Source organism: Equus asinus, chromosome 5 (genome assembly GCF_041296235.1).
Source record: "Equus asinus isolate D_3611 breed Donkey chromosome 5, EquAss-T2T_v2, whole genome shotgun sequence".
In the NCBI taxonomy this organism is placed as follows: Eukaryota; Metazoa; Chordata; class Mammalia; order Perissodactyla; family Equidae; genus Equus; species Equus asinus.
In genome coordinates, this window is record NC_091794.1 from 80,742,311 (window position 1) to 80,763,260 (window position 20,950).

Below are 20,950 nucleotides of genomic sequence, written 5' to 3' on the forward strand. Positions count from 1 at the left end.
TCCTAAAATTCATATGGGGCAACAAAACACCACAAATTGCTAAAGCAATCCTGAGCAAGAAAAACAAAGCCGGTGGAATCACAATCCCCGATTTCAAAACATACTACAAAGCTACAGTGATCAAAACAGCATGGTACTGGTACAAAAACAGGTCCACAGATCAATGGAACAGAATTGAAAGCCCAGAGATAAAACCACACATCTATGGACAGCTAATCTTCGACAAAGGAGCAGAGGGCCTACAATGGAGAAAAGAAAGTCTCTTCAACAAATGGTGCTGGGAAAACTGGACAGCCACATGCAAAAGATTGAAAATTGACCATTCTTTTTCACCACACACCAAAATAAAGTCAAAATGGATCAAAGACCTAAAGATTAGGCCTGAAACAATAAGTCTTCTAGAAGAGATTATAGGCAGTACACTCTTTGACATCAGTTTCAAAAGAATCTTTTGGGACACTATAACTCCTCAGTTGAGGGAAACAATAGAAAGAATAAACAAATGGGACTTCATCAGACTAAAGAGCTTCTTCAAGGCAAGGGAAAACAGGATTGAAACAAAAAAACAGCTCACTAATTGGGAAAAAATATTTACAAGCCACTTATCCGACAAAGGGTTAATCTCCATAATATACGAAGAACTCACACGACTTAACAACAAAAAAACAAACAACCCGATCAAAAAATGGGCAGAGGACATGAACAGACATTCCTCAAAAGAAGACATAAATATGGCCAATAGACACATGAAAAGATGTTCATCATCACTAATCATCAGGGAAATGCAAATCAAAACTACACTAAGATATCACCTTACACCTGTTAGATTGGCAAAAACATCCAAAACCAAGAGCGACAAATGTTGGAGAGGTTGTGGAGAAAAAGGAACCCTCATACACTGCTGGTGGGAATGCAAACTGGTACAGCCACTATGGAAAACAGTATGGAGATTTCTCAAAAAGTTAAAAATAGAAATACCCTATGACCCAGCCATCCCATTACTGGGTATCTATCCTAAGAACCTGAAATCAGAAATCCCAAGAGTCCCTGGCACCCCTATATTCATCGCAGCATTATTTACAATAGCCAAGACGTGGAACCAACCTACATGCCCAGAAACTGATGATTGGATAAAGAAGATGTGGTATATATACACAATGGAATACTACTCAGCCATAAAAAAAGGACAAAATTGGCCCATTCGCAGCAACGTGGATGGACCTCGAGGGTATTATGTTAAGCGAAATAAGCCAGTCAGAGAAAGACGAACTCTATATGACTCCACTCATCGGTGGAAGTTAACATATTGACAAGGAGATCTGATCGGTGGTTGCCAGGGAAAAGGGGGGGAGAGGGGAGGGCACAAAGGGGGAAGAGGTGTACCCACAACATGACTAACAATAATGTACAACTGAAATCTTACGAGGTTGTAATCTATCATAACATTAATAAAAAAAAAATGTCTACTATATAGGCTAGAATTCTACAGGCTTCTCGTGTATGCATGGTATTTCAGCGCAAAGAGCAAAGAGTATTGTCTTCAGAGCTAGATAAACCAGATTTATAGTCCCAGTTCTACCACCCACGAGCACAATTTCCCTCCCCTATGAAATCCCTGGCAGAACTGTTGTAAGGATTAAATGAGTTTAATCACCTAAAGCTTCTCCCTCCACAAATATCAGTTCTCTTTCCTGCTGGTAAGTTCTCTTGGGTGCAACCAGTGTGAACAATGAAAGTTAGTTTTAAGATTGAGTTATTCAGGAAAGTATGTTTGAAACTGAATATGGATGAGTGAAATATAAATAATCCACATATATTATTAGTTTATAAATGGATATAAATAAAATACTGAGAAGGCAGACTCAGAAATAAAACTGTGGCTTTATTTTTAACTGTGGTTACAGCTTGCTTGGGTGAATTTGAGGCTGTTTGGGAAACCAATCCCATAGTGTGCTTTTCTACTACCAGCCCCAAACCTTTCCCCACAACTTCTCATTCATGATAAAAATAACAGCACGCCAAACAAAGAATACCAAACTTTTATTTAAGAACAGTACAAAAGCAAACAAAAAATTCCACTCAGGCACTGTGATGGTTAGTTTTATATGTCAGCTTGACTGGGTTACGAGGTGCCCACATATCTGGTCAAACATTCTGGGTGATTCCTGTGAGGGTGTTTTTGCATGAGATTAACATTTAAATCAGTAGATTGAGTAAAGCAGATTCCCCTCCCTTACATGGGTGGGCCTCATCCAATCAGTTGAAGGCCTGAACAGAACCAAAAAGCTGACCCTCCTCCTAGAAAAAGAGAATTCTTCCTGCCTGACAGCCTTCAGACTGAGCCATCAACTTTTTGCCTACCTTCAGACTCAAACTGAAATATTGGTTCTTCCTGTGTCTTGAGCCTGTGTGTCAACCTTCAAACTGGACCTACAATGCAGGTTTTCCCGGGTTTGGGGCCTTCGGTCTCAGCCAGGAACTAAACCATTGGCTGCCTTGGGTCTCCAGCTTGCTGACTGACCCCACAGATCTTGGGACTTGCCAGCCTCCATAATTGCAAGAGCCAGTTCCTTATAATAAAGACCTCTCTTTCTCTCCCTCCCTCTCTCTCTCTCTTTCTCTCTCTCTGCATACATATTCTGTTGGGTAGAACCGTGTACCCATCTGCAGACTGATACCCAACACGTCCACAAAGAGGCCAGATCACATATGTGTGTGACTTGAAAGTGGCTTCTTTCTGCAATCCACACCAAAAATCAGGTTCGTTATTTTATTTTCACACCTGGCCTACTAACTTCCTATTTGAAATCAATACTCTTTGACCTAAGAGGCTGTTTGCTACATAAACAGTCAAGTCTTTCAATATCATTTCTTGTGGGAAAAAAATTGCCACTCTTTCTAGCTGGGCCTCTCTGAATCCCAGGACGGGATTCAAAAGGGCCAGCACAAGACTCACCGCCACCGTCTTTTCAAGGCCACATGCAGCTGGGCTGCTCTGAAACTGCTTCCCAGCTCCATGATTGTGCTCCCGAGGCATTTCAGGATTATAGCGACCACGTTTACAGTCCCTGTACCTGGGTATCATCAATAGATAAATCAGCTTTGAAAGCACGTACATTAGCTCTGGATGTCACCAAACTAGGGTGTAAACAGCATCAAGGAAATGGAAAAGGATGGCATCTTGTACCCCTCTGTCCTGAGCCCCTGTCTCATATTCCAGAAGAATGAAGGAAGAGTGTGTCATCCAAAACATGTTTACTTTTTAAAAACTGGCTTTGAGGGCTAGAGGCCTGAACTGAGAGACAGAAAAGGAGAAAAGCAATTCTTGATGGGAAAAGTAAGAAGTCAGGGATTGGGCACCATAACGTCATGACCAAAAGCTCAAATGCAGGATGAGGCAGGAGGAAGTTCTTCTAAATACCCCTCAAGTAGAGAACCCCTGGATCTCGGGGACACACCTTCAACATCACCACCTAAACCTAATCTGATCGTTCATTCGGCTTTCAAGAATGCTCCTTCCAGGGCAATGACAACTTCAAGTGCCCAGAAAGAGGGAAGGGTTTAGAACTGAGCCCGGGGAGAAAGCTGGTACAAATTGAAACCACAAAAGGATCTGGATTTGGGGAAAGAAGATGAGATGTTCCAGAATCACGTGTTGGGCCAGGAGACTGAAATCCAGGGCACTGGGCTGGACGGTCAGGGGAGCGAGTAATGGGGCATGTCCCTAAAAAGAAGGCACATTGAGCCCCTGGAGGGCTGGGCTAAGGTCAGAGGGCCAGGACAGGATCATATCCTTGAGGGGCAAAAGCTCTGGTGTCTGAGGGGGCAGTAAGGAAGGGTCCACCTTCAGGGCCACGTCTCCATTGGCACGGCCTTTTTCTTCTGGCTTGGGCACAATTGATTCCTCAGATTTCTGAAGTTCTGAAAGGATGATTAGAGGTGCCATGTTCCTGCCTTCATCATGAAGGCAAGGTTCAAAGAAAGGGCGAAGGGGGCCAGAGAAAGTGTGGGTGAAAGTAAAGATGTGGGATTTGTCAGTCACATTGTAGAAGGAGATGACTCCTGCCTCATAGTCCAGGAAAATCCCCACACACCTCGGGGGCTCTTTCAGGCGGAAGTAGGTCTGCGGGGAAGTGAGGGCTTCGTACTCATTCCCCTGACTCTGTCGCACGAGCCAGTGTCCATTGGCAGGCGAGGCGGTGACCTTCCCCTTCCTGCTCACTGAGTCACTACACACCCCCAGGATCCATTTGGTCTTGTCTCCCACGTACACCTCCCAGTAGTGACAGCCAGCCGTGAAGTACTCAGAGCCCAGGACGCTGACGACGAAATCAAATCTCTGGGGGTTGTCAGGCACAGGCTGTCTTCTGTCTCCAAGCTTCACACATCTCCGGTCCTCAGACAGGATGAGTTTGGGATGTGCGGTGTCCGGGTCCAGGGTCACCGCCACTGCAGAGAGTCAGAGAGAGGTGAGGTTTGGGAACGCTAGGTCTTAAGCCATCTTTGGGTAGCTTTAGAGGAAAAACTAATCTCTAGGTCTGCAACCACGGTCATTGGCCTATGTTAGTTCATGGGTCCCCCTCCCCCATATGTACTGGAACCAAAGAATACTGTCTTTCAGTCTCCTAGATCTCCTGATAGGGTATTGAGGGAAAGAGGAAAAGCTTTTCATCTGTGTGAAGCTGCCTTATTCCTTAGGAAATAGTGCCTTTGTCTTCGATGTTCCACAGGAAGCTAATGGATGATAATAAACATAAGCTTTGATGTTAGACACAGCAGCCAGGTAGGATGTTTGAGTCCAACCTCTACCACATGCTAGTTATGTGACCTTAGGCTTGTTAGTCATCTCGAAACCTTAGTTTCTTCATCTGTAAAATGGGAATAATGGCAGCACCTGCACTGTAGAGCTGTCGTGCAGATCTGATGAGCTAATGCACGAGAGAGCGCCTCGCTCACACTGAGTGCGCGATGCTCATTTTGTCAGCTAAAATTGTTGCTCATAATTGTCATTTTAAAAGGTTAATATAGAGGGGCTGGCCCCGTGGCCGAGTGGTTAAGTTCGCGCGCTCCGCTGCAGGCGGCCCAGTGTTTTGTTAGTTCGAATCCTGGGCGCGGACATGGCACTGCTCATCAGACCACGCTGAGGCAGCGTCCCACATGCCACAACTAGAAGAACCCACAATGAAGAATACACAACTATGTACCGGAGGGCTTTGGGGAGAAAAAGGAAAAAAATAAAATCTTTAAAAGGTTAATATAGAGAGAAGGATTCTTCCTTAAAATTGTGGATTATGAGGGTCACAGGGAGTCTCCCTCCTTCCCCAAGTACAGAAATCAGGGTCTTCTTGGAGAGTTAAATCCATGAAATCCGGAATCTGCCGAGGTGATGGGAGCAAGCCAGACTGTGAGTGTGAGAAGGGTTTGTGAGAGAACGCCACCCAAGGCGACCTGGTGTTCTCTCAAGTGGCCGATCACGGATTCCATTGTACCTGCCTGAAGGAAGACAGCGAACAGCAGGGGGATGGAAGCAGCAGCCTGGAAAATTAACAAGGCCCCCAAAGCAGTGAAAATAACAGCTCTCACAGAAACAGCAGCAAAAAATGCAAACTGTTTAGGAATAAATTGAAAGAGAGATGCGCAAACCTTTTCGAATAAAACTATCAAAACTTTTGTAGTCTATGTTGTTGGGGCATCTGCCCAACCCATCCCCTCCTCAGAACCTCAATGACCAACCCCCAAGCAAATTGATCTTCAGAGAAAGAAGATGTGTAGAAGGGACAGGAGCCCTGGCTATTTATCCAATTGTGGCATAGGAAGGACTTCCCTAACCTGAAAGCACGGAAAGAGACTATACAGGAAAAGATTAATAAATTTGATGACATAAAAAGAAAACACTCACGCATCAAGAAAATACTATAAAGAAATTAAAATGGAAATGAAAAATGCAGAAAAATAGTGTGTGACAAATATGACCAAGAATTTATATACTTTATATAAAAAGTAGCCAGGATAGGACAGGAGCAGACAAGTCACAAAGAAGAAATACATACAACCAAGAGACTTAAGAAAAATCTCAAAAATCATAGAAAACCCATAAGAAGATGAAACCAAATATTTGCCAGTGCTCTAAAAGAGGGGAGACTTTCTAAATCTAGATGTGACCCCTCAAAAACCAACAAAGGTTTTTTTAAAAATTTGATAAGCAGACACACAGATTTGATTTAAAAATTTTTTTAAATTATAGTCTGCATTCCAAAGGAACAGAACAATGGGCTCTGAAATATGGATGGATTTGAATGGTGTGCTTACCAAAGTGCAGGCGGGCCCTTCTCCAGCCTGAAAGACATAAAAGAGGATTTTTAAAGTGATGGAGAAACGGAGCGGGGGCGGGGGGGGGGGGGCGCTTCTGTGCCAAGCATGGGGGAAGTGCATCTCACCTGAATTTGCTGCAGCTCTTTTCACCTCTATAAAAGAAGAAACAAGGAGGATGAGCTATCACTGGAGATACAGAATCAACAGGAGATAAGTTGGTATGTAAGTTGTAAAAACATGGGAAACTTACTCAATTCCTGCCGGAGTTTCTCTAAAGAATAAAAACAATTTGACAAATCAGAACGAGGGCTTCCACATGCCCCTAATGCTACAGTCCCATCCCAACCACACGCCCACATCAAATCCTCGCTAGCAACACCCCAAACTTGCCCACGACGGGGCTTGCAACAGCCATGGCTCCCAGATGTGAGCCAGGGGTCCCCAGAGATGCCCCAGAGGGTCAGCGAATTTCTGTGTGAGCCAAAACTTACCCGCAGACTGAATGAATACTGCACCTCACACATATAGGTAATGATAGCACAAATGTATGCAGATGTTGTGAGAGAAGAGTGAAATATAAGTTCATTTCAAACTATCGCTGCACTTCCGTTAGATTTTCTTAGGTATATTTTCTCAATGTAAAATAAAACAGATATGTCACATGTCTGAGTATTTTTTTGTTATGGAGACGTTCTCATACATAAAATGGTGGAGAAGCGCTACTCCACATCTTAAGTTTAATGAGGATCCGTCCACCTTGGATCCCACCTAAGGGGATAAATGCCTGGGAGCTGAGTCTTCCAGATGGCTTCATCTATGCAGCTGCATCTCTTGTGGGTAAAACGTTTCCCATTTAGAAACTGGATAACAGTTGTGCAGGAAAGAGGAGCAGAGAATGTTTGAGAAAAGAGGACTTTGAGAGCCACGAAATCCCCAACCCCATGGCTCAAAGTACACTTGCCCCCTCTCATCTGCCCCAGGAAGTGAAACTGAGACACTCATCCTAAAGCAAAGATGTCAGCAGAAGGAGGCTGGTCCTATGGTTGAGGAGCAGAACTTACTGAGGGCTTTATGGAGCTTTCCTAAAAAACAAAGAAAGAGGCATGGGTGAGCAGGTGCTGCCACTTTATCCCCGGAGCCCAGAAACGCTCATCACTCCATTCTCCCTATGGTGGAAAGGATGACCGTGATCCTATCGGCCCCTAACCCAGTCACATCTCCCAGAGGTCAGACAGGAATCTAATGGTGCTGGTGCCACTTTCCATTGACCCAGACTGCCTGGGACTTTGGTTCCTCCTTCCTTTTAGTCTGTCTGGTTTCATTTTTGCTGTATGTATGAGTGTTTCTGTACATTTGTAACTGTGTGGACATGAGTGTGTGCCTCTCTGCCCTTTTATAACCTACTGTTTGTAATTATCTACAGTGAAAACTAGCTAAAGGCCCAGCACCACTTGTTGACATGGCTTTATTATTCTCTACAGTAACTCCCCTGAAGTCTTGTGGAGAGAGTCACAGATTCGGAGATTATAGAAGGTTTGGGGACATAAGTATATGCTTCAGGGGAGTACTTGTGACTTTCCTGGAGGGGCCATCTGGCCCACATTTTCCCCTAGCACTGGCCCTGCCAGAGAATTGAATTTGAGTCCACTGCCAGGCCTTGTCCTAAGGGTTGCCCATATGTTGGGCACTAGGCATTGGGGCAATGAAGCTGAATATGATGGATTAGCAGACATTTGGTGCTGTCTAAAACATCCCTAACATATTTGGTCCATAAGACATTTGGCCCATAAGACATTGGGTCCACGCCAAAAGGTTCTTGACGTTTGGTCCTATCCAAAACGTCCATGAGTATATTTGGTTCATGCCAAATTGTTTTGGACAGGACCAAATATCAAGGACCTTTTGGTTCTTTTGGCATGGACTCAATGTCTCCATGGACGTTTTGGACTAAATATGACCAGATATCAAGGACTTTTTGGTGTGGACCCAATGTCTGATGGATGTTTTGGACAGGACCACAAAGTCCTGCAAATATCAAGGACCTTTGGCATGGACCCAATGTCTCCATGGACGTTTTTCACGGGACCAAATGTGACCAGATATCAAGGACCTTTTGGTGTGGACCAAATGTCTGATGGATGTTTTGGACAGGACCAAATGTCCTGCAAGGATATGATGTGGCCCCGAAGGAGCTTATGGTTTATTTTTTACTATTCCCACTACCAGTAGCCTCCATTTGTTGTGTCCTGTTCTTATAATGAGGTAGGCACTGAATCGTCTCAACAATGTGAGATACACATAATTGTTATTCCCATTTTACAGAGTGGTGGTCTGAGCTCAGAGGGACATGGAAATTTTCCCAGGTCATCCAGTTAGTAAGTGGCCAAAGAGGCAGGATTCAAGGTCAAATCTGTCTGAATCCTAGTCGGAGGCCTTCTCCACCACACCACACTGTTCCTTCCGCTCTTGCACAGAATGGCCCTAGTGTGCCTGAGGTGTGCATCCCCACACTTTCATCTACGTGGAGGAGGTGGAAGAGAGGAAGAGAGGAGATGCCCAAACCGTTGCATGTGGAGCCATTTCTGAGACAGTGACTTGTCTTTCCAGTTAGACTTGGCTTTTTTTGTACCCTGGGTGTCTAACTTTTATGCTCAGTGGCCCAGACCAAACACTCAATTAGTGGAGATGAAATGACAATAAGGGAAAGGAGTTCCGGGCACTGTAATAGGAAATTTTTTTAAGTTGTCTCTTTAGTCCTGAAAACAATCAGTTGAGGGGACTTATTATCCTCATTTTTACAGAGGAGGAAACCAAAGCTCAGAACAGTAAGGTGACCTATCCAAGGCCAGGAAGTGGCAGACCAATGATCTGAGCCAGGTGTTGCTGGCCCCAGAGCCTATGACCCTCCCACTGTATCACACCGCCTCTCTCCATGTGAAAGTTGTATGGATCCTTGAGATTTTCACACATTCCATGTGACCACATTAATATATTTTTAAATAGTACCTAGAGCTTCTTTTTAGATGACTGGTGGAAAGGCTGATGAAGGGAGCTCACGATAATCCAGATCTATGAATTTTGACCATGGGCGTCCCCTCACCCACTGCCACCAACCCTATAGCCTCTTGACATTGGAAAGTAAATTCCAATAATATTAGTGGAGGCTATATATGTGTGACTGATGTGTATATATAATGTGCATATAGCAGTAGACTGAGGGCACTTATGTAGAAGGAGAAAGAATGTTATTTGTTATTTGTTCCCTACCCTTTATTCTATACATACAATTACCTTTTTCTTTTGCATGGCCTGTGAGAAGATTTTCTAGAGGAAGGAAAGTAAAAGAAAATGAAATTCTGTGCCACTACCTTGACGGTCCCTGATTCCTGTTGATTTAACTTGCTCCTGAACCTGTCCACCTCTATCTCCACCTCCACCTCCCTGATCCAGACATCATCATCTCTCACCTGGATGACAGAAATAGTGGGCCAAATTGCCCCCACAGCCTGTCTTCTTCCCAGCTCTGCTGCCAGAGAGAGCTTCTCAAAGCACAATTCTGATTGGGATAGCCCCATTCACCGCTTTACCACTGCTCTGAGGACAAAGACTAAAGTCCTCTCTGTGGTCTACAAGGCCTCCTGTGGCCTGGCCCTCACCTAACTCCACAGCCTCATGTCACCCTTCTGCTCACTCTGCACTGTTTCTTTCTCAAACTGTTCTTTCTGCTGTGGATGGTTTCTCTCCCCTCTTCCCCCATGCCGGTTCATCCTCCAGGTCAACACCACTTCCTCTGGGAACTCCTCTCCCCTCCCTGAAGTTAGTTTATTGCTATTGGTCACAGTCTTCACGGCCCTCAGAACTTCCTTTGATGGCCTTTGTACACATTATTTTTGTAATTATTGAGTTCATGTACATCTCCCTGACTAGACTGGAAACTCCAAGAAGGCAAAGACTGCCTGCTTTTGCTTACCACTGTGCCCCCAGCATCTAGTATAGTCCGGGGCACTTAGTAGATGGTTATCAATTATTTGTGGAAGGAATAAAAGCTTCCCCCACATTAGACCTACATGACTCCCATAGAATAAGGTCAAGCAAGGAGTTCACAGAAAAAATCACCAAACGTATTGGAAGGCAAGCTATTACAAGTAGGAGTCAGCAAAGACTGGGAAGAACAGGTATAGACCACCAGCCCCAACCCCGTCCGCTACCACCAAGGACACAGACGTTGGGATCTTCAGGTACAGAATTTAGAGTAGCGGGCACTAGAAGCACAAACATGAACAAAACAGAGAAACATCCCCAGCCATCCCTGGACACTTACCCACCTCCACCGCCTGTTCATAGAGAAGCTTCTCTGGAAGGGAGAGAGAGAGATGTCAGCTCAGCTTAAGGAAGGACTTTTTCTAACAGTTATCCAGAGATGGTCCAAGCTGCCTGAGCAGGACTTTGCTCCTTGTCACTGTGGGTGTGTGACCATTTGAAAGGATTAGAGGGTCTTCAAGCCATCAGACAGGGAAAGGAGTGCCAGATTGTGTGACTTTCAAGGTACTTTGCAACCCCGAGATCTTGTGAAATGTGATTATATTTATGAGGGTTTTATCCTATGGCTAGAACTGGATTTCTTAAGTAGAAGACTGGCAGGATCAGTTATTTTTACTTTCTCAAAAGGTCAGATTTCACGGCTCTGCCCAGGAGCTTCTGCAGTTTCCCTGATCCTCTCTGCAGTGTCAGTCCCCAGAGAATGGCTCTCCCAGTTTTCTCTCCAGCCTGTGGATGACTGTCACGTCTACATCTATTTCCTCCCGGCCTTTTCCTAAAAAAGCCGGGGTCCCACTTCCTGCCAGCCCCGGCTCCCTTACCACTTACTTACCTTTTGATCTTCTTTGCTTCCAGATGAGGCAAATGCCCACCACTATGAGAAGCCCCAGGACAGGCAGGATCACAGCAAGAGCCACCGCTGAGGAAGAGAGGCTCCCTGGAGACGGGGCTGAAACAGAAACCACCCATGTCCACGCTCAAGGAGACTCCTGAAAGCTTCTCCTACGCCAAGGGCCCCACCTCAGATGGCAGATGGCTCAGGCACCTCCCAGCTGCCTCCATCACCTCTAGGGAGAGACCGCCAGCCAAGACTGGTGAGGCTCTTTGCTTCTCTCAATAACTCAAACCCTGGAGGACCAGGGATGACTTTAAAGTGAAATGTTCATCTCTCAGAAGTGGCTTCAATGGTCCTGCCCGAACACAATGGGTTAAACTCAGCTTCTCAACCACAGCCTTGTCCTGCCCTATCATTCAATGGAAAAATTATCCAGGGACTTTGGAGAACCGGAGATGCTTCCTCAGGCATCACCTACACTTTTCTCGTGAGCAGTCAATGATCCCTTTGCCCCGAGCCCTATCAGCAGCGGCAAAACCATTTCTATGGTGCTACAGCAGCAGGCCAAGAAAAAAAGAGCAGAAGAGGTGCTGTGACAATTCTTGAAGAGCCTAAGCTGGGTGTGAGTCCTCGCTCAACCACTGTGGGACCCTAGGCAAGAGACGAACCCAAGCCTGGTTTGTCATCTGTAAAACAGGGATGATAATACTCCCTCTCCCAGTGGGTTCTTGGGAGATTTAAAGAGATGAAGCTGTAAAGCACTCAGCATTCAGTGAGTGGCAGGGGCAGGAGTAAGAGAAGAAGGGAGGGGGACAGAGAGAGCCAAGAAGGAAGCAATGAGCAGAGGTCCATGACCCCTCCCCACCTGGGACCCCAGGCACAGTCTATCTTTCTTGGCTCTAACACCACCCTTCTGTGCCATATGGTCCCATGTTTCAATGGTCTTTAAAAGGTTCATACTCCTTTGACCTGTCAATTCTACAATCTAAGAAAATAATCTAATTCTAAGAAAATAATCAGAATCACTTCCCAAAATACATGCAAAAATGTTCACAGCGCCCTTAGTTATAATATGAAGAAAAATTGGAAACCATCCAGATGTCCAGAAATAGGGCTTTGACTAATTTTATTATGCTATAATCACACAATGTAATACTATGCAGCCCTTATATATCGTGTTGCCGAGAATTACTTAAGGACATAGGCAAAAAATGCTCATAATATTGTAAGTGGGGAAAAAAAGCCCAGGCATAAGAATACATACACATAACACATGCACACTCAGACATACAAGAAAGTCTGGAAAGAAAGGTCCCAAAATGTTAGCAGTGGTTCTCTCCAATTTATGAGATTCTAGCCCATATTTTGGTTTCTTTAAAATGTCCTGCAATTCTTTTTAACTTTATTTTAAAATAATGTCAGACTTATAGAAACCTTGCAAAAACAATACAAAGAAGTTCTACGTATCTTTCATCCAGGCTTCCCCCAAATGTTAACATAAAATGTTCTGTACTTTTTCAAGTTTTCTACAATAAACCTGTGTTATTCTTAGAATTTTAAAAATTCAAAAACTCTTTATAAAATTTCCACTAGGGTAGGAGTTTTCTTTGGCACCACCAGGGGCTTCGAGCCTGTTTTCTGTCCCAGATTTTACCTGCTATGACCATGGCTGTGGTCTTCTCTTGGTCAAGGGCCACGTTGCGGATGGTGCAGGACACATTCCCCAGGGTGGTGTCGGTGACCTTGCTGGACACCGCTGTTCCGAAGAGCCCAGCTTCATCCAGGGAATAGGCCTCCGACAGGGATGGAAGCACTCTGCCTTGAGGGTCTCTCCACTGGGCCCAAGGCTTGGGGAACCACCCCACCGACCTGCACACCAGCTGGATCCATCCAGTGTCAAACCCCTTCACGTGGATGTAAGGATCGGAGCCTAGAACTGGAGGGGAGAGATGCCTGGCAGGGCCTCGCAAGGGCGTCTCCCAGGCTGATCCCTCTTCTCACTCCCACAGCCTCCCCTGGTGAGCCGGGATGGCTATTAAGGGCACTTGCCATCTCTCTGACCCGCATACTTCTCCCAAGGGGATGAGACAGTCTCTGGCTTCATCTCAATGCCTTTGCAAATCCATCCCTAACAGTAACTGCATCCCATGATTCAGATCTTGGGGGCACTTCAGTCCTCATTTAAAAATGACTAACCTGCAACCTGCAAGGTCACGGTGCCCTCTCGACTCAGATTTCCGACCTGGATTTGACATCTGTAGAGCCCTCGGTCCTCCAACTGAACGTCGCGGATCTCCAGAGTGACACTTCCCTCTTGGGCGTCTCTCACCAGCTTCGTTCTCCCCTTATATTGTGGCATCACTTCTTCCTCCCGGTCCTGCCCATCCCGGAACACGTGAACAGCCTGGGAGCTCCCCGAGGGCGAGGACCGCAGCCACGTCACGGCAGGGAGCGCCGTGACTCCCCAGAGGGAGACGGGGCAGGGCAGCTCGGCTGTGCCCCCTAGCGGGGCTGAGTGGACGTTGCTGGCGTCCCCTGTGCGGTGAGGACAAAAAAGGGACAACGTGTCTAGGAGGGACAGGAGAGCAAGTGCTTGGCAAGGCATGACGGAGGGGGCGTCTTGGGGAAGGACAGCGCCCGAGAAGGGCATTGGAAAGGACTGGGGGAAGATAGAACCCAAGAAGAAATAAGGCCTCTGACCAGACCTCTTTATTCTTGGGACTCCATCATCAGATGTGGCAGGCAGGGAAGGAGGTTCAGAAATTCCTACCTGACACACGCAGGGGCAGCTGGAGGAAGATGAGCGTGATGAGGCAGCTGGAGAGCCGGGAGCCAGAGGAACTTGCCATCGCCATCCGACCTAGAAGGACAGACACAGGGAGACACAAGAAAAGGTTGGTGATTGTGAGAAAGCGTACAGCCTCAGAGGTGAGATGAAGATGGAGGCTGCACAGCCTGTGCTCTGGAATCACACAGAACAGGGTTCGAATCCCAGCTCTGCTACCTACCTCTGTGTATCCTTGTGTATCTTTGTGTGTCCTCTGTGTGTCCTTGCGACAACTTCTCTGAGACTCTGTTTCTCTGTCTTCAAAATGAGTATAACAACTGTGCCTCCTTGCAGGCTTATTGTGAAGACTGAAGGAGCTAAAAGCTCAACACAGAGGCTGGCATCATGGTCAAGTCTATAAAAGCCTGAATCAGGACAACTCAGGATGGGAAGGTGAGATGCTGAGAGTTGCTTAGGAGGCGTAGGGAGGAATCTGAACGAATGAGACCCACAATGAACCAGGTAAACACCAGAGTACAAGGAACGTGGTGATGTGCTCCCAGAGACTGCCTCCTGAAACCACCTCAACTGCCTTCTTTCACTACTGGGTGTAATGTTAGCCATAAGCTTTTCATAGATGCCCTTCATCAAGTCAAGGAAATTCCCTTCTCTTCCTAGTTTTCTGAGAGTTTTTATCAGGAATGGATGTTAAACTTTGTCAAATAATATTTCTGTATCTATTGAGATGATCATATGATTTTTAATTTTTAGTTTGTTAATATAGTAAATTACACTGATCAATTTTTTTTAATGTTATACCCACCTTGCATTCTGGGAATAAACCCCAGTCAATCATGATGTAGTATCCTTTTTCTATATCTTTGGAGAAAATGTGTTTAAATTTTAAGAATTTTTGCCTCTATGTCCGTGAGGGATGTGAATCAGTACTTTTCTTGTACTGTCTTTTTCTGATTTGGGTAATTCACCCAGAAGGAGATGAGCAGGATTCTGTCCTCTTCAACCTTCTGGAAGAGTTTATGCAGCGCTGGTACTATTTCCTCCTCAAATGTTTGATGGAACTCACCAGTGCAGCCATCTGGGCCTAGAGTTTTCTTTATGAGAAGGCTTGTAGCTACATATTCAGTCTCTTTAATAAATACAGAGTAATTCAGGTTGCCTGTTTCTTCTTGAGTGAGCTTTGGTAGTTAGGGTCTTTCAAGGAATTTGCTTAATTAGTTGGAATCTGTAGTGATGTCACCTCTCTTACTCCTGATATCTGTAATTTGTGTCTCTTTTTCTTTGATCATTCTGGCCAGAGGTTTATCAATTTTATTGCTTTTCTCAAGAACCAGTTTTCGGTTTCATTGATTTTTCTCTAATGTTTTTCTGTTTTCTATTTTATTGGTTTCTGCTCAGATCTTTATTACTCCCTTTCTTCTGCTTCTCTTGGGTTTAAATTTGTTCTTTTTCTCATTGCTTAGGTCATTGATTTGAGATCTTCTTTTCTAACATAGTCATTTAGTACAATAAATTTCTCCCTTGGTATTGTTTTAGTGGCTTCTCACAAATTTTGATAGGTAGCAGTTTGCATTTTCACTACATTCAAAATACTTTCTAATTTCCCTTTTGATTTCTTCTTTGATCTGTGGGTTATTCAGAAGTGTGTTATCTAGTTTCCAGATATTTGGGAATTTTCAAGATGACCTCCTGTTATTGATTTCTAATTTAATTCCATTGTGGTCAGAAAACATACTCTGTATGATGGCAATCCTTTTAAACTTATTGACTTGTTTTATGTGCTAGCATATGGTCAATTTTGGTAAATGTTTCGTGTGTCTTGAAAAAACAAGTGTATTCTGCTATTGTTGCATAGAGTGTGACTAGTGTGACATATCTTAGCTTTTTTGGTAAGGGTGTGAATTTCAGTCATAATCTCATCTGAAAAGAGAAAAGAGTAAGCTAATGGGAGAATTCCCAAGAATCTAAGGCTAAATAAAACCAAAGGTAAAAGAAAGCCTGGTATCCCTGGCGGACTGAGGGCTGGAGTCAGAGGGCTTGGTTTTAGACTTGGCTTGGTCCCTAACTAACTGTATGACTTTCTAACTTTGAGCAAAGCACTTAAATTCTTAGACCCTGAGTTTCCCATCTTTAAAACAGGAGATTCATTTACATTTGCTGAGTTCATTGTAAACTGGGAAGTAACAAGAAGTAAGAAAATGTATTTGCCTTTTGATCCAGTAAAAAATATTCTGGAAATATACTCTAAGGAAAGAATCTGAAATATGACAGGTCACATTATCTCAGTCGTATTTTTATAATAGCGAAAAACTGGAGTATCTGCTGGTCCATCAGTAAAGAAATGACTAAGCAAATTAGGGCTCATCAAGTCTGTATTTCAAATGAAAACTAGTAATGATGTGTTGAAAGCAAAATACAAAATAATATATTTACAGTGATTATAACTACACTAAAGAGTGTGAAAGAAAGGAGCTAAAAGGAAGTCCCATAAAATATGAATAGTACTTGTTAATAATTAAGGTGGTGGAAATATGGGCAATTTTTCTCATCTCTATTTCCCCACTATTGATAAAGTATAATATACTGACAACAAAACTTACCACAAAACTAAATTGAGCAAAAAATTAATTAATTTAATTAAGGAATTTTGATTAGAAGGAACTTTAGATTCCTTTCAAGCTCCAATATGCTACATTTCTGGTTCATGAAAAGAAAAAATTATATTTCAAGAATGTTTATCTAACTTTCAGTTCTCTGCTAGAAATAACTTAATTTGGAAACTCGATGCCCAAGATTTAAAAAAGTGTTGAGTTAAGAGAAGGATTAGTCAGATTCTAATTTTGAGGGCCTCGAAAGCAGAGCAACGGTGAAGGAAATCCATGGTATTCAATGGAAGTTTCCAAGTCGGATGGGGAGAAGAAATCAAAGAACAGGAGAGGAGAAACAGAGAAGAAGACTGAAAAAGTAAAAGTGTGAACAGATGGTGAGTGAGAGTCTCCCTCATCATTTTCTAGGTGCCACCTTTGCTGTAAGTCACCTGTGGTATGTCAGGTCCCCAAATACATTGGTGTATGTAAATATGTATGTTTTTCATTGCTCTGTCTAGAATTTTAATTTTTTCTTTGTATCCATCCTACTTAAAGAACTAAAAACCCTCTCTTCTCACCTCTCCCCTGCTCTGTGGCCTCAAACTCCCTCAGACTCTGTGGGCCCCTCACATTGCCCTCTGGGATGGGTCCTCCTTGCCCTGAAGCACCCACAACTCAGCCAGCTCCAGCTGACCTCCACAGTAGCCCCACGGCATTTCAGCTATTTTACAGTTTTTATCAAATAAAATTTATTGCTTTTTCTATCCCACTTATTATAGAAAATTTGGAAATTGCAAGGAAAAAGGGCAAAAATTTTAAAATCTTCTGTAATTCCTCCACCCAGAGATAATATGTTTCTTCAAATATTTTTTTGTGCATGTACATAACTTTTTCAAAACATAGGACCACACTCTTTATACTGTTTTGATACCTGATTTTTTCCCCAAGCGCCACATTAGGTTCACTTTCCCATGCCATCAAACATTCTTTTAGTGATGTCATTGTTCCATCATGGATATGCAAGAATTTTTTAAATAATCCAATATTGTAGGATATTTAGGTTGCTTTCCAACTCATTGCCATTATCAGCATTGCTGCAGTTGATAGTGGATTGAGGGCTGGAGTTAGAAGTCTTAGTCCTACTGTTGGCTTGATTTTGTAACTTGAAGCAAGTCACTTAAACTCTTACGCCTTGTTTCCCATGTTTAAAATGGAGAGACTTTTAATTCACACTGCTGAATTGTCCTCCAGAAAGGTCATATCAATTTACCAAAAATGTATGAAATTGCTTATTTCCCCACAACTTTGCCATGACTTGGTTTTATCTTTTTTTAAATCTTTGTCAGTTTAATGAGCAGCAAAATGGCATCTCTTTATAAAGAATTAATGGTGTTTCATTTTTATTTGTATTTCTTTGATTACTCATTTGTTATTTGTATTTCATCAATTACCCATCTATATACTTAGTCCATTTTTCTATTTGGGCATTTGTCTCTTTCTTAATGTTTGCAAAATTCTTCCTATACTAAACTACAACCACGAACACATAGGTACAGAGATTAGGTTGGTAGTTACCAAAGGGGAAGGTGGGGGAGGGTGAAAGGAGTAAAAGGGCACATGTTTACAGTGAAAGAGGGTAATGAGTCTTTGGGTGGTGGATATGACTACTATATAGAAATCAAAATACAATGATGTACATCTGAAATTTATATAATGTTATAAACCAATGTTACTTCAAAAAAAATTCTTCATATACTAACAATTTTTTTCTACTACACATGTTGGAAATATTTTCCCTCAGGCAGTCATTTATACTTTCAGTTTGAAACAGTTTAATTTCAAAAACTTGTAAATCAGAAAAAACATTGCAAGAGAACTTCCCTTGATAACTCCACGCAGCTTAAGAAGACCCTGCAAATCTACAGATGGCCAGTCTGAGAACACGCGGCACAGGACCTGGCTAATGGTAAGGGCCAAATAAATGTTAGCCGTACTAATTAATAACAATGACAATAATAAATAAATGAGAGTCTTTAGACAAAACCCATCCAGCCCCCTGGTCACTTGTCCCCCTCTGTGCTCCTCAAGTGACAGTTAACCATTGCCCCACTTCATCCTTGAAATTGTTCTTTTGGGTAAGGAGAAAGTTTCTCCATCGAACCTGAGGATCCTGAGAAAGTCAAGGACTAAAAAGAATGAGAGGGGAGAGGACTCACCGCCTTTGGAATCAGAGGCCCTTTGCCCCTCACTGGCAGAGCTGGAGTCTCCAAGTGGGGAACGCTCCCTCCGTCCACTCGGGGAGATCGGGCATCAGGCAGTAGCACCAGGAAGGGCTCCGAAGGTGGACCTGGGAAAAGGTCATCTTTCATTCTCAAGCCCTCAGTCCTCAGCAGGGGCTCCCTCTGCCTCCACAGACTCCCTGCTAGCTGTCTCTATACACCAACAAGCCACGCCCTGCCTGTCTGCCCCTGATAAAGGACCAGGGCAAAGAGGAAGCTCCCTACAAGTGAGGGAACCTCCAAGTGCCACCGGGTGTGAGGGACCTTCGTCCCTTAGCTCCTTTTCCCTCCCAAGCTAACTGCATAGTGATTCCCTTTGATACATTTTGATCCTATCACACCCTTTCTGAAAAGTTTGCTCCCCTTACTTTCCAAATCAAAGTAAATTTGAAGATTGGTTTCAAAGACACTCACCAATTAGCTACCTTCTTTAACTCACCACCTTTATCTCCAGCTGCACCCAGACATGCGCTTTCTGACAAGCAAACTTGCTTACTGTCTCCCAACATGTGATAACCCCTTTCCTGCCCATCATGCTTGCAAAATATCCATAATTGTATATTCATAATATCCACTTTGCATTCCTAACAATGCATTATATGCTTTTGTGCATTTTTGACCTTTATAAGCATGGAGCACGTTGTACAGAATTCTCCATGATTTCCTTTTTTCACTCAACAGTACTTTCTCAGTCTGGCAGATACCTGTGGTGGCCCATGCCACATCCCCTCAGCCGACCTGATTTCGGATAGCTGAGACTTGCAGGCAAGCTACCAGCACGCCACCTCAAAGGCCACAGCATCTCTTTGCTTCTCTCTCTCCGGCTCTCTCCAAAGCCTGGGAAGGCTGTTCAGCCTGTGTGCAGCCCAGGGGTTCAGAGAAGTTAGTGTCCCAGGGGATCAAATGGGGCGCTGATGGGAGTCAGTGGAAAATGCACCAACCTCACACCTTTAGAGGGACCCTTCTGAGCTGTGTTCTACACGATTCCTCAGAGAGTTCCCAGCGAGAAGGAGCACAGTGGCCCACAGTCATCACAGCTCAATAAGGCACGTTCTGTTGTTCTTCCTTCCTTGTCTTCTCACTCACCATTTCTGAGATCACCTTCTAAATAAACGCTCTCACCAAAGGTCTGTCTCCCGCTCTGCTTTTGGTGGAGTACAAATGAAGACACTGAAATTCACCCAGATTGATGCACGGAGCTCTGGTACGTCCATTCACCACTGTGTGGTAGACCATTGTATAAATATACCAACAGTTCGTCCATTCCCTTGCTGATGAAAATATGTTGTTTCTGGACTTTTGCTGTTACAAACAGTGCTGCTGCAAACATCCTTGATATATGTTTCCTGGTTCACACGTGCAAGAGTTTCTCAAGGCAGCAGTTCTCAATGTGCGGTCCGTGAACTCTGGGAGACCCTGAGACCCTTTCAGGAAGTCCCCCAGTATTATTACGTTTATAGTAATACTAAGCTGTTATTTGCCTTTTTCACTGTGGTGACATTTTCAACGACACTGCGAAAGCAATGATGGGTAAAACTGCCAGCACCTTAGTACAAATCAAGGGAGTGGCACCAAACTGCAGTAAAAGTTACTAATTTTATTAAACTTCAACCACTGAACACATATCTTTTAAATATTCCGTATTTAAATATTAAAAATGGGAGGTCAGCAGTTCTGCTGCATATCAAGGTGTGAGGACTCCCTAGGAAAAGGGTTAAGTGATTGAATTGTGAGTTGAACCAGCTCCTCTACTCATGAACACCATTCTTACCTAGAAGTACATCTGGTAGAAAAACTACGATTATTCAGCCTTGGGCATCTGGCAGACGTTTTCTCCAAAAGGAACCAAGTGCATCTGTCACTGCAAAGAAAACAACTGACAGTTTTGTTTGCTGAAAATTCAATATTTTTAATGAAAATTAGAAATTTGGAAAACTTTCATCTGCCACTGTGAGCTTGATAGCTTCCCAATAAGGAAAGACTTTTCTGATGAGATTTGCGGTGACTTTAATGAATGTGATTTTGATGTTGTATAATGAAATGTGGCAACATTTAAAAGATTTACATAACTCAGTGAACCAATAATTTTCAAATGACTAATGCTTGGCTTGAC

At 43.7% G+C, this 20,950-nt stretch overlaps 1 protein-coding gene across 1 annotated transcript; it reads right to left on the reverse strand.

Annotated features, from left to right (window-relative positions):
• Nucleotides 1-1,865: 1,865 nt before the first annotated feature.
• Nucleotides 1,866-18,967, reverse strand: ERMAP (erythroblast membrane associated protein (Scianna blood group)). The gene is made up of 12 exons (XM_014867337.3): nucleotides 18,775-18,967; nucleotides 13,956-14,045; nucleotides 13,382-13,720; nucleotides 12,840-13,121; nucleotides 11,183-11,299; nucleotides 10,634-10,666; nucleotides 9,604-9,636; nucleotides 7,374-7,394; nucleotides 6,563-6,583; nucleotides 6,438-6,464; nucleotides 6,310-6,336; nucleotides 1,866-4,449 (listed from the first exon to the last, which is right to left on the reverse strand). The coding sequence occupies exons 2-12, from the start codon at nucleotides 14,038-14,040 to the stop codon at nucleotides 3,725-3,727; spliced, it is 1,710 nt and encodes a 569-aa protein (XP_014722823.3). The 5' UTR covers nucleotides 14,041-14,045; nucleotides 18,775-18,967; the 3' UTR covers nucleotides 1,866-3,724.
• Nucleotides 18,968-20,950: the final 1,983 nt, after the last annotated feature.

Excerpts from the sequence above, each read along its gene's own strand:
- ERMAP (XM_014867337.3), bottom strand. The coding sequence starts at position 14,040 with ATGGCGATGGCAAGTTCCTCTGGCTCCCGGCTCTCCAGCTGCCTCATC. Across the intron at positions 13,122-13,381 it reads CGTGACCTTGCAGGTTGCAG|TTCTAGGCTCCGATCCTTAC; the intron begins GTTAGTCATTTT and ends TCTCCCCTCCAG. Across the intron at positions 9,637-10,633 it reads TGAACAGGCGGTGGAGGTGG|AAAATCTTCTCACAGGCCAT; the intron begins GTAAGTGTCCAG and ends TCCTTCCTCTAG.